The sequence below is a fragment of the Macrotis lagotis genome, chromosome 4 (genome assembly GCF_037893015.1).
Source record: "Macrotis lagotis isolate mMagLag1 chromosome 4, bilby.v1.9.chrom.fasta, whole genome shotgun sequence".
NCBI classification, from domain to species: Eukaryota; Metazoa; Chordata; class Mammalia; order Peramelemorphia; family Peramelidae; genus Macrotis; species Macrotis lagotis.
In genome coordinates this window covers 42,249,289-42,261,988 of record NC_133661.1, presented here as the reverse complement: position 1 = coordinate 42,261,988, position 12,700 = coordinate 42,249,289, and the positions used below count along the sequence as shown (strand labels likewise).

General features: G+C 33.1%; 1 protein-coding gene across 1 annotated transcript in view; it reads right to left on the bottom strand.

Moving 5' to 3' along the window:
* Nucleotides 1–5,944: 5,944 nt before the first annotated feature.
* LOC141523044 (olfactory receptor 13A1-like) overlaps nucleotides 5,945–12,700 on the bottom strand; it is a 31,881-nt gene continuing 25,125 nt past the window's right edge. Inside the window, exons 2-3 of the mRNA XM_074236331.1 lie at nucleotides 7,745–7,846; nucleotides 5,945–6,985 (exon numbers count right to left, since the gene is read on the bottom strand). Coding sequence (XP_074092432.1) covers nucleotides 5,945–6,871 — 927 coding nt within the window. The 5' untranslated portion in view covers nucleotides 6,872–6,985; nucleotides 7,745–7,846. The remainder of the gene's footprint in view (nucleotides 6,986–7,744; nucleotides 7,847–12,700) is intronic.

Below are 12,700 nucleotides of genomic sequence, written 5' to 3'. Positions count from 1 at the left end.
TATTAGAACATTTATTAAAAGCTGCATACATGTATATATAGACAAGGCATAGAATGGAGCTGAATATGAAGGCATAATATATTATAAAGATGCAGTTAACAGATGAAAAATGAATGTACTGGGAGAAAGGGAAAGGAGAGCTAAAATGGACTAAAATATTTTACATAAAAGAGGCAAGAAAAACTTTGTGGAAGGGGGGAAGATGAGGGGGAAGGAGTGAGCCTTCATTCTCTTCAGAAATGACTCAGAGATGGGGGACCAGTGGAATAGACAGAGAGGTAATAACACACACAATCAATTGAATGTACAAGTCTAAGTTACACTAGCAGGAAATAGGAGAGGAAAGGAATGGATGAAAGAGGAGAGGGGGATGGGAGGTAGGTGTAGGTGATAGAAGAGAGAGAGAGAGAGAGGGAAGATCACTTCTGGGGAGGGGAAAGGATGAAAGGAGAGAAAGAATAGAATAAATGGTGGTAAGGAGAAATAGGATAGAGTGAAATACAACTAACAATAGTCACTGTGGAAAAAAAATTGAAGCAACTTCTCTGATGGACTTATGATAAAGAATGTGATTCATCCTAGAGACAGAGCTGTTTGTATCTGAATACAGACTGAACTACATTTCTTTTTTTCTCTCACTTTATTTTTCTTGCAGTTTCTCTATCTTTGTGTAGGGAGAGGGGATTCCATTTACTTTTACAACAATACTACTGTAGTAATGTAAAAATAAATTGAATGCAAAAAAATTTCAAATAGAAAAAAGATTTAAATTTGCACAGCACAGATGGTTTTTCATCATTCATCCACATGCATATGAATATTTTTATGTTACATAATTTTCTTCCACCCTCCTGCCACTCCTCTCCCCTCAGCTACAATCAGGTGAATATTACACATGCACATTTGTGTTTAATGTATTTACAGATTAGTCATTTTTAATATGAGGAATTAGGATTTAGGGAAAAGAAAAAAATCATTAGATAGGAAAGAAATACACAAGAGAAATTTGAATGTAAAGTTCAGATTCTGTAGGGCATTTTTTGTTATTTTGTTTTGTTTTTCTTCTTCTGGTTGGGGACAACATTGTCCATAGCTAGTCTCCTAGGATTGTCCTACCTATCTGAACTGCTAGGAGAAGCTGTATCCATCGAAGCTGATCAACTCACAGTGTAGTTGTTAATGGATACAATGTTCTCTTGGTTCTCTTCCCTTTGCAGCTAGATTTTCAATCCATTTCTTTTGAATCCAAATCCAGTACTTTTTGCCCAGAAAAATATCAATAGTAATGATAACAAAATATTGATCTAACTCTTTTAGATTAAAAAAGGCATATGATATATCTACTATATTTCTAGACTTTTACAATGATTCTATAAGGCAAGCCATATTATCCTCATTTAATATAGGATGCTGAAGTTGACAGAAATTGCCTATGGTCACAAAGCTAATAGATATCTCAGAATTCAAATTCAGGTTTCCTAACTGCAGGTCCAATGTCTCTCCACTCTGCCACTTAACTGCCTTTAACCCACCAGGGATGGGTAGAAAATGAAATGTGCAAAAACAATGCTATAAAAGCATAGATGAAAACATATGGTTTTAGATAGTGAGAGTGCAGAAAGGCAGAAATAGTGAATACATCTTTCTCAGATCACAATGCAATAAAAGTCATATGCAATATTGGTCCAAGGAGATATAGATCCAGAACCAAATGGAAACTGAATAACCTCATTTTAAAGAATGAGTGGACCAAAAATCAAATTATAGAAAGAATTAATCATTTTATCCTAGATAAAGACAATAATGACACAACATACCAAAATTTATGGGATTCACTCAAAGCAGCTGTCAGGGGCTATATTATATCTTTAAATGCTTTGATGAATAAATTAGAGAAAGAGGAAATCAATAAACTAAATATGCAACTAAAAAATTAGAGAAGGAACAAATCAAAAATCCCCAATTAAATACCAAATTGGATATTCTAAAAATTAAAGGAGAAATTAATAAAAGCGAAAGCAAAAAATTATTGAATTAATAAATAATTGGTTGGTTTTATGAAAAAGTTGGTTTTATGAAAAAACCAATAAAATTGATAAACCTCTTGTCAATTTGATTAAAAAAAGAAAGAAGAAAACTAAAATGAAAGTATCATAAATGAAAAAGGTGAACTCACCACCAATGAGGAGGAAATCAAAGTAATAATTCTAAATTATTTTACCCAACTCTATGCCAATAAAATTGACAATCTAAGTGAAATAGATGAACATTTACAAAAATATAAGTTGTCCAGGTTAAATGAAGAGATTAAATACCTAAACAACCCTATCTCAGAAAAATAAATTCAACAAGTTATCATTGAACTCCCTAAGAAAAAATCTCTAGTGCCGGATGGATTCACAAGTGAATTCTACCAAACATTTAAGGAACAATTGGTTTCAGTTCTATATAAACTCTTTGGAAAAAATAGGGGAAGATGGAACTCTTCCTAACTCTTTCTATGAAACTAATATGGTGCTGATACCTAAACTAGGAAGAGTTAAAACAGAGAAAGAAAATTATAGATCCAAATCCCTTATGAATATAGATTCAAAAATCTTAAATAAAATCATAGCAAAATGATTACAAGTTATTACTGGGATAATACATTATGATCAAATAGGATTTATCCCAGGAATACAGGGTTGGTTCAATATTAGGAAAACTGCTAATCAATTATATCAACAGCAAACCTATCAGAAATTATATGATCATATCAATAGATGTTGAAAAAACTTTTGACAAAATACAGCACCCATTCGTACTAAAAACACTAGAGAGTGTAGGAATAAATGGACTGTTCCTTAGAATAATTAGCAGTATTTATCTGAAACCATCAACAAGCATTATATTCAATGGGGAGAGGCTAGAGGCATTCTCAATAAGATCAGAGGTGAAACAAGGGTGCCTATTATCACCACTACTATTCAATATTGTATTAGAAATGTTAGCTTCAGCAATAATAGAAGAAAATGAAATTGAAGGAACTAGAATTGGGAAGGAAAAGACAAAACTCTCACTCTCTGCAGATGACATGATGGTAAACCTAGAGAATCCCAAGAAATCATCCAAGAAATGACTGGAAACAATTAGCAATTTTAGCAAAGTTGCAGGTTATAAAATAAATCCTCATAAATCCTCAAATTTTTTATATATGTCTAGCAAGATACAGAAGGAACATCTAGAAAGAGAAATCCCATTCAAAGTAACCTCAGGCAATATAAAATATAAAATATAACAATATAAACATAATATAAACAATATAAAATACCTGGGAGTCTATTTGCCAAGGCAGACACAGAAACTTTTTTGAAAACAATTATAAAACACTTCTCACACAAATTAAATCAGATTTAAATAACTAAGTAAATATCAACTGCTCATGGTTAGGTAGAGCTAATATAATAATATAATATATATCTAATAAATATAATAAAAAAATGACAATCCTACCAAAACTAAACAACATGTTTAGTGCCCTACCAATCAAAATTCCATAAAATTACTTTAATGAGTTACAAAAAGTTGTAATTTCATACGGAAAAATGAAAAGTCAAGAATTTCCTGGGATTTAATGAAAAAGGTGCAAAAGAAGGGGGATTACACCTACCTGATCTAAAATTATATTATAAAGGATCAGTCATCAAAACTATCTGGTGCAATAGCAGGAAATGATTATAGTAATCTGCTGTTTGATAAACCCACAGAGTCCAGCTATCAGGATTAAAAACTCTCTCTTTGATAAAAACTACTGGGAAAATTGGAAGTTAGTATGGAAGAAACTTAGATTAGACCAACACCTCACACCCATTACCAAGATAAGATCCAAGTAGATACAGGATTTAGACATAAAAAACTATCCTATAAGCAAATTAGAAAATCAAACACTAGTTTACCTGTCAGATCTATGGAAAGGGGAGCAGTTTATGACTAAGGAAGAGATGGAGAACATCACCAAAAACCGACTAGATGATTTTGATCACATTAAATTAAAAAGCTTTTGCACAGAAAAAACCACTCTAACCAAGATCAAAAGAAATGTAGTAAACTGGAAAACAATCTTTACAACTAATGATTCTGACAAAGGACTCATTTCTAAAATATACAGAGAACTGAGTCATATTTTTAAAACAAAAAGCCATTCCCCAATTGACAAATGGTCAAAGGATATGCAAAGGCAATTTATAGATGAGGAGATCAAAGCAATCCATAGTCATATGAAAAACTGCTCTAAATCATTACTTATGAAAGAAATTCAAATTAAAGCTTCTCTGAGGTATCACTTCATACCTCTCAGACTGGCCAGTATAACCAAAAAGGATAATGATCATTGTTGGAATGGTTGTGGGAAATCTGGGACACTATTACACTGTTGGTGGAGCTGTGAACTCCACCAATCTTTATGGAGAGAAATTTGGAACTACCCCAAAGGTCAACAAAAATGTGTATACCCTTTGATCCAGCAATACCACTACTGAGTCTATACCCTGAAGAGATGATGAAAAAGGGCAAAAACATCACTTGTACAAAAATATTCATAACAGTCCTGTTGGTGGTGGCAAAGAATTGGAAATCAAGTGAATGTCCTTCAACTGGGGAATGGCTTAGCAAACTATGGTATATGTATGTCATGGAACACTATTGTTCTATTTGAAACCAGGAGGGATGGGAACTCAGGGAAGCCTGGAGGGATTTGCATGAACTGATGCTTGGCAAGATGAGCAGAGCCAGAAAAACACTATACACCCCGACAGGAACATAGGGGTGGTGATCAACCTTGATGGACTTGCTCATTCCATTAATGATATAATCAGGAACAATTTTGGGCTGTCTACAAGGGAGAATACCATCTGTATCCAGATAAAGAACCGTGGAGCTTGAACAAAGTTCACGGACTATTCCCTTTAATTTAGAAAAAAACTGTTATCTTATTATCTGATCTTGTTATCTCTTATACTTTTTGTTTCTTCCTTAAGGATATAATTTCTCTCTCATCACACTCAATTTGGATCAATGTATAACATGGAAACAAAGTAAAGACTGACAGATTGCTTTGTGGGGAGGTGGGAGTAGGGAAGTAAGATTGGGGGAAAATATGTAAAGCTCAAAATAAATAAAATCTTCAAAAAAAGTAAACAAAAATATGGTTTTAGGTAGTGAGACTGGAAATATCCTTGACCTGGAGGATAAGGAATTTGTCTTCTCTTTTACAGTTTGTCATAAGGATCTTTATCTTTGTGCAAGGCAGATGGTGTTAAGTGGCTTGCCCAAGGCCACACAACTAAGTAATAATTAAGTGTCTGCAACCAGATTTGAACCCAGGTCCTCCTGACTCCAAGGCCGGTGCTTTATCCACTACACCACCTAGCCGCCCCTCATAAGGATCTTCTAAAACTTATTTTAATGAAATGGCATGGCTAACACCTGCACTTTAGGATAGTTATTTTTGAAGACAGAATTGCATGGGAGAAGGAAGGAAGATATTAGTGGAAAAAAATAGTAATGAGATATACTTTAACTGATATAAATAATGAGGATAGTATCCAGTATCTATGCTTTGAATGAAACAAAGAGAAATGATGAAAGAGATACTGTGAAATAAAAATCAACACTGATTCAATGTAAAAAAAACAGTAAGGGGATAAACATAAATAAATTTAATGAGACTGAGAGAGTGTTGTATAATGTAAAAATGAAATAAAGTAGCTAGGAGTAGAGCAGGAATGTGATGAGGCTCAAGTTCATTACAAAGATCCATTCTAGTTCTGAGATTCTGATTGAAAATCACTCTAATTTATCTAATAACTGAGGTTCCTAGAATCTAAATATCTTCTTTATATCATCTTTTTATACTGAAATTTCAAAAACAAAATGATAACAAATCATGTGGAGAAATGATAATTATTTATTTAGGGAATGGAAACATTTTCTTCAGGGCTGTTTTGAAATCCTTGTTGCGTAGAGTGTAAATGAGAGGGTTTAAAGTTGGGCTAATAGTGGTGTATAGAACAGCCACTACTTTGCCATTATCCATGGATGACCCAGAGCCTGGGAGAATGTATGTGTATATAATTGTGGTGTAATATATGGTGACCACGATGAGGTGGGAGGAGCAGGTAGAAAAGGCTTTCTTCTTACCTTCCTTGGTGCGGATTTTCAGGATACTGGAAATGATGAAGCCATAAGACACCATTGTGAGCATAAAATTAATCACTCCAAAATATACATCTGCAATGACTATCATGATATTGTTCACATATGTGGAGGTGCAAGAGAGCTGTAACAAAGTGGGGATTTCACATAAAAAGTGCTTAATTATATTTGAGCCACAGAAATCTAATTGTACCATAAGGCCAGTGTGTACCGATGTGTTAATGGCACCAATGGACCACATACCACCAGCTAGGAGGCTACAAACCATTATACTCATCATGGTGGTATAATGGAGAGGGTGGCAGATGGCAACATACCTATCATAAGCCATGGCTGTAAAAAGCAGGAGTTCAGAACCCAAAAACCATGTAAGGAAATACACCTGAGTCATGCACCCACCATAGGAGATGGATGTCTTGCCTGAAAGTATCTGCAACAATTTGGGCAGAACAGTAGTGGTGCAACCAATATCTAAGATGGCCAAGTTGGCAAGGAAAAAATACATGGGTTTATGGAGACCTGAATCTAGGCTTATTGCCATCACAATGAGAGCATTGCCTGCTAGAGCCATGACATAAAAGAAGAAGAAAATGTAAAAAAAAGCAATCTGATTTGAAGGTATTTCAGAGAAACCCTGCAGGATAAATTCAGTCACCAGTGAGTAATTGTTCAGTGCCATTTAACCAGAAGATGCCTCCTGGATCCACCAGCAGATGTCTTCAAAAGGAGATGTTCCCTCAGGTGATAATAAATGAGTCAGCTGACCTTTACCAGGAGCAAAATTTGGATTTTCCTTTAAAATTCAAAAAATATTTGGGTTAGTAATAGATAGCACTTAGTGCAAATATACAAATTAGAAATTGTTATTAACTACGAAATCACATAATGAAAATACCAGTATTAGCATCTGCCCCAAAAGAGAGTAAGACAAAATTCATTCCCTAACCAATGTCTTTTTGTTTTTAGGTTTTTGTTAGGCAATGGGGTTAAGTGGCTTGCCCAGGACCACACAGCTAGGTCGTTATTAAGTGTCTGAGACCAGATTTGAACCCACGTACTGCTGACTCTAGGGCCAGTGTTTTATTCACTGTGCCACCTAGCCTCCCCTCCAATGTCTTCTTTAAGTCATATCACTTCCCCAAAATAAGCTTTCTTCTTTTTTGAAAAAATTGCTTTCCTCTGTTTTTCATTACACCTGTGTCCCATTGTTTTGCCTTTGACTATTTTTGCTCCTAGATTATTTATATTGATTCTTCTTATTAAATACAATAAATATTCAAGTCCCTGTAGATTAAAAAGCAAGAGATTATCATGAATAGTACAGAGAAAGAGTAACAACTAACCATTTTTCTTAGAATCCAAAGATGGTTTTGAGTTGCAGCTTAGACACCTTTAAGAAGTGTGATCTTAAATAAATCAACTTGGCCTCTTTGAACCTTGGTTTTTCCATCAATAAATAGATTATTTTAAAATTTTAGGGCTGCTAGGTGGTGCATAGAGCACTGGTCTTGAGAATAGGAGTTCAAATCCCACCCCAGCACTTGACACTTACTTGCTGCGTGACCTTGAGCAAGTCACTTAATCTTGGTTGCCTCGCATCCAGGTTGTTCTCCAGTCATCCTGATCCATATCTGGTCACTGGACCCAGATGGCTCTAAAGAAGAAAGGGAAGCTGGTGACTTAGGACAGCATCACCCCACTCGAATCCAATTCATGTGCTTGTCATGGCAGCACCTCCCTGATGTTGTGGACTTCTTTGACAATGAAGGATGCACATTATTATTATTATTATTATTATTAAATTTTATACCAGTGATCTAGAGCTAAAAGCAACCTGAGATATGACTGAGACGAACTTCTTACTTTTACAGGAGAGAATATGAGTTTCTATGAGATTGCTTGAGCAAGGTCACAAAGACTTAAATGGCAAGTCAGGTGTTAATCTCAGGTTCTGCAAACGAGTTAGGATTACATCCAAGTATCACTTATGCAGTAAAATTGAATATAAACCTTTAGGGGGAAATGAACATGTGACAAAACAGAAGACCTATAAGCACTTATAATTAAAAGACAAGAGCTGAATAAAACCACTCGACTTCCAAATATAAGGTTCAAGAGAAGCATAAAAATGGCAAAAAAAACCAAGAACAATGAGTAAATATAAGAAATTCAATAGACTTAAATTGTTTATATTTCTAAATGGCAAGATAAGTGTAACTTTTAACAACTTTAATGCTATAAGAGCATTTAGAATTAATATATGTTAATACAGGTTGTTGCATATAAGATAATATTGATGTGATGATACCTCAAGAAAAGCCACCAAAATAAATGAATGTGAAAGAAAAATTGCACAGAATGCAGAAGAGAGATTGAATGGAATAAATTATTCCACATAAAAGAGGCACAGAAGAGTTAATCTAATGGAAGAAAAATGTGGGTTGGGGTGACCGACAAACCTTAAACCTTACTCTCCTCAAAACTGACTCCATAAGGGAAGAACTTAAACACTCAATTAGTTATAGAACTCTATCTACCTTATAAAGATGCAAAAAAGGGACAAGGATAGTAGAAGGGGAATGGGAAGGTGTTAAAAGGGAGGGTACATTAGGGAAGTTGGTGAGAAGAAAGAAAACACCAGTGAGAAAGAAAAGGGGTAGAAGTCAAGAGGCAGGATAAACAATCAAAAATAGCTTGGAGAGAAATATGCAATTAGCTATCATAGCAATAAATGTGAATTGGATGGTCACCTATAAAATGGAAATGGCCAGCAGAATGGATTAAAAATTAGAATTCTACAATGTGTTGTTTGCAAGAAACTTTTGAAGCAGAGAGAAATGTACAGTGTAAAGTTAAGGAACTGAAGCAGAATCCACTATCAGTCAGATGAAGGAAAAGAAAGCAAGAAATTTGAGACAACTAAAAGCAAAAAATAAGTGTAATTAAAAGAGAGAAGGAAGGAAATTATATTTTGCTGAAAACTCCATAGACAATTAAATCATATCAACATTAAATTGATTTGCATCAAATGGTACGGCATCTTAATTTTTGGAGAATTTGAATGAGTCATAGGAAGAACAAAATAATAAAAAACTATAGTAGTAGAGAAAGCTCAAGTTTCGCCTGTCAGAAAAAGATGAATCTACACACAAAATAAACAAGAAAAAAATTAAGGGAGTGATTAAATTCTGGAAAAGTTGGATATGATGTATCTCTGGAGAGAAATGGATGGGAATAGAAATGAATATGCTTTATTCTCAGCAGTATATGGCACACACACAAAAATATAATTGACTATCTATTAGAACCTAAGCCTCACAACCAAATGCAGAAAAGCAGACACAGTAATCACATTCTTTTCATAATTTAATAAAAACTGCATTTAATATTGGAAAATAGATTAAAAATTATTTAGAAGTAAAATAATTTAATCCAAAGAAACAAGTACATCAAAAAAGAAACCATAGAAAAAATCAACAATTTCATTTTTATAGAAAAAGACAACTATGAGGCAATATACCAAACTTTACTGCATGTAGACAAAATGATATTAGAGGAAAATTTTAAAGGCTTTATTGCTTACATCAAATAAATAGAGAAAAAGCAGATCAATGAAATGGGAATATTAGACAAGCTATAAAAGTAGCAAACTAAAAATCCCCAATAAAAATTCAAAATCATGAAAATCAAAGGAGAGTTTAATAAACCTGAAAGCAAGATTACCACTGAACTAAAAATAATTTGATTTTTAAAAAATAAAATTGTCAATTTACTAGTATAAAAATGAAAGAGTCTCATTTAACCACCAATAAAAAGCACATTAAGACAATTGTTTACAGTTACTTTGCCCAATTATATGACTAAAAATTTGATAATATGAATAAAGTGGAAGAATATTTACAAATATATAATTACCCAGATTATTAGAAAGAAGAAATTAAAAGCTTAAATAATGCAATAAAAAAATTTGAGTATGTCATCAATGAACTCCCAAAGAAAGTAAAGCCAGAGCCAGATAGATTCCCAAGTGAATTGTATCAGACATTTAAAGGATAATAAATCTCAATAAAACATAAACTACTTGGAAAAATAGGCAAAGACTCAGACCTACAAAATTACTTTTATTATACAAAAAGGGTGCTGATTGTGAAGAAGATAGTTAACACAGAGAAAGAAATTATAGAACAATTTCCCTAATGAAAAGTGATATGAAAATGTTAAATTAAAAATTAGTGAGAAAATTACAGCAATATATCACAAGGATCGTATATTCTGATTAGGCAAGAGTTATAAACAGAAATATAGGGTTCGTTTAATATTAGAAAAAGAATCAGCATAATTGAACATATTACTAAAACAAAAAAGAAATCTTTTGATTATCTCAATAGATAAAGTAAAAGTCTCTGATTAGAATGTAGCACCCATTACTATTTAAAAACACTAGAGCTCAGAGGTGAGGAGAACCAGAAGAAAATTGAGTGGTCCAATAGTAACATGGAGGTGATAATCAACCTTAATGGATTTGCTCATTCCATCAGTGCAACAATCAGGCACAATTTGGCAATGTCTACAATGGAGAATACTATCTGTATCCAGAGAAAGAATTGTGGAGTTTGAAAAAAATACCAAAAACTACCATTAATTTAAAAAAAAATCCACTTTCTTATTATGTAATTTTGCTCATACTTTATTTTTTCCCTTAATGATATGATTTCACTCTCATCACATTCAACTTAGATCAAAGTATGCAATGGAAGCAATGTAAAGACTGACAAACTAATTTCTGTGAGGGTGGGTTATGGACGCAAGATTAGGGGGAAAAATTGGAAAAGAAAAAGAAATTAATAAATTTAGAGATCACTAGAGCTTATGTGAATAAATGGATTATAACTTAAAATTTTAAGTAATATTCCTCTAAAACCTTCAGCGAGCTTTATCTGTAATGAATAGAAGCTAGAAGCTTTCCCAATGCAATCAGGTCTGAAAGCATGGCCATTATCATATCTATCATTCAATATTGCTCTAGAAATGTTAGCAATAGCAATAAGAAGAAAAAGAAAAGAAATTAGAATAGGCAATGAGCGAATAAAAATAGCCCTCTGCAGAGGACATGATGTGATACTTAGAAAATCCTAGAAAACCAGCTAAAAGCTACTTGAAATTATTAGCAACTTTAGCAAAGTTGCAGGAAACGAAATAATATCCTATAAATTCTACACAGGTCTATATACTACCAACAATGAACAGCAACAAGAGAAAGAATTGGAAATTCTATTAACCAAATTGTTTACTATATAAGAAATTTGGGAGACTATCTGCCGACAAACTCAGGAACTATATGAACACATCTATAAAACACTTTTCACACAAGTAAAGTCAGATCTAAACAACTGGAAAAAATATTAACTTCCCATGGGTGGAACAAGGCAATATAATAAAAATGATGATTCCATTTAATCTATGTATTCAAGGCCATACCACTCAAACTATCAAAAATTATTGTATAGAGCTAGAAAAAATATATTTATCTGGAAGAACCAAAGCTCAAGGTCAAGGGAATTAATGGAAAAGTGCAAAAGAAGATGTCTAGTTACACCATATCTCCAAGTGTATTATAAAGAAGTAGCTACCAAAATGATCTGGTACAGGCTAAAAATTAGTGTGCTTTATCAATGGAATAGCTGGGGCACGAATTACATTAGAGTAAAAGATTAAAACAATCTAGTCTCTGATAAATCCATAGATCCGAATTTTTGTAACAACTAGAAAGCAGTATGGCAATAACTAGGTAGAAAACAGCATCTCACACTACTTACAAAGATAATGTCAAAATGGGTACGTAACATACACATAAAGGGTGATATCACAAGCAAATTAGGAGATTGTGGGATATTATTCCTGTCAGATATAAGGACAAGGGAAGAAATTCGAAACTGAAAAGAGAATGTGAATATCATGAGATATAAAGTGAATAATTTTGATATAAAATTATAAAGTTTTTCACAAACAAAATTAAAAGACAAAAAAGGAGGGGAAATTCTTGGAGCAAGTATGCCTGATACAAGCCTTATTTCTCAAATATATAGGAAACGTAATCAAATTTATTAAAATACAAGTCATTTCTCAATGGATAATTGGTGAAAGAAATCAAAGATATCTTTAATTATATGAAAAATGCTCTAAATCACTCTCGATCAGAGAAATGAAAATTACAATAACTCAAAGGTACCACTTCACATCAATCAGAATGTTAAGACAAAAAAGGAAAATGCTGGATATTAGAAGGGATATGGAAAAACTGACACTATTGCACTGTTGAAGTTGCAAACTGATTCAAGTGTTCTGGAGAGTGATTTGAAAGTATACCCAAAGGGCAATCAAACTGTCCAGTTAAAACACTTCAAAGTCTATACCCCAAAGATATCAAAAAGGAAATATTTATATTAAAATGTTTATAGCACCTTTTTGATGAATTAATTTTGGAAATTACTGGAAATCAAAGGGATGC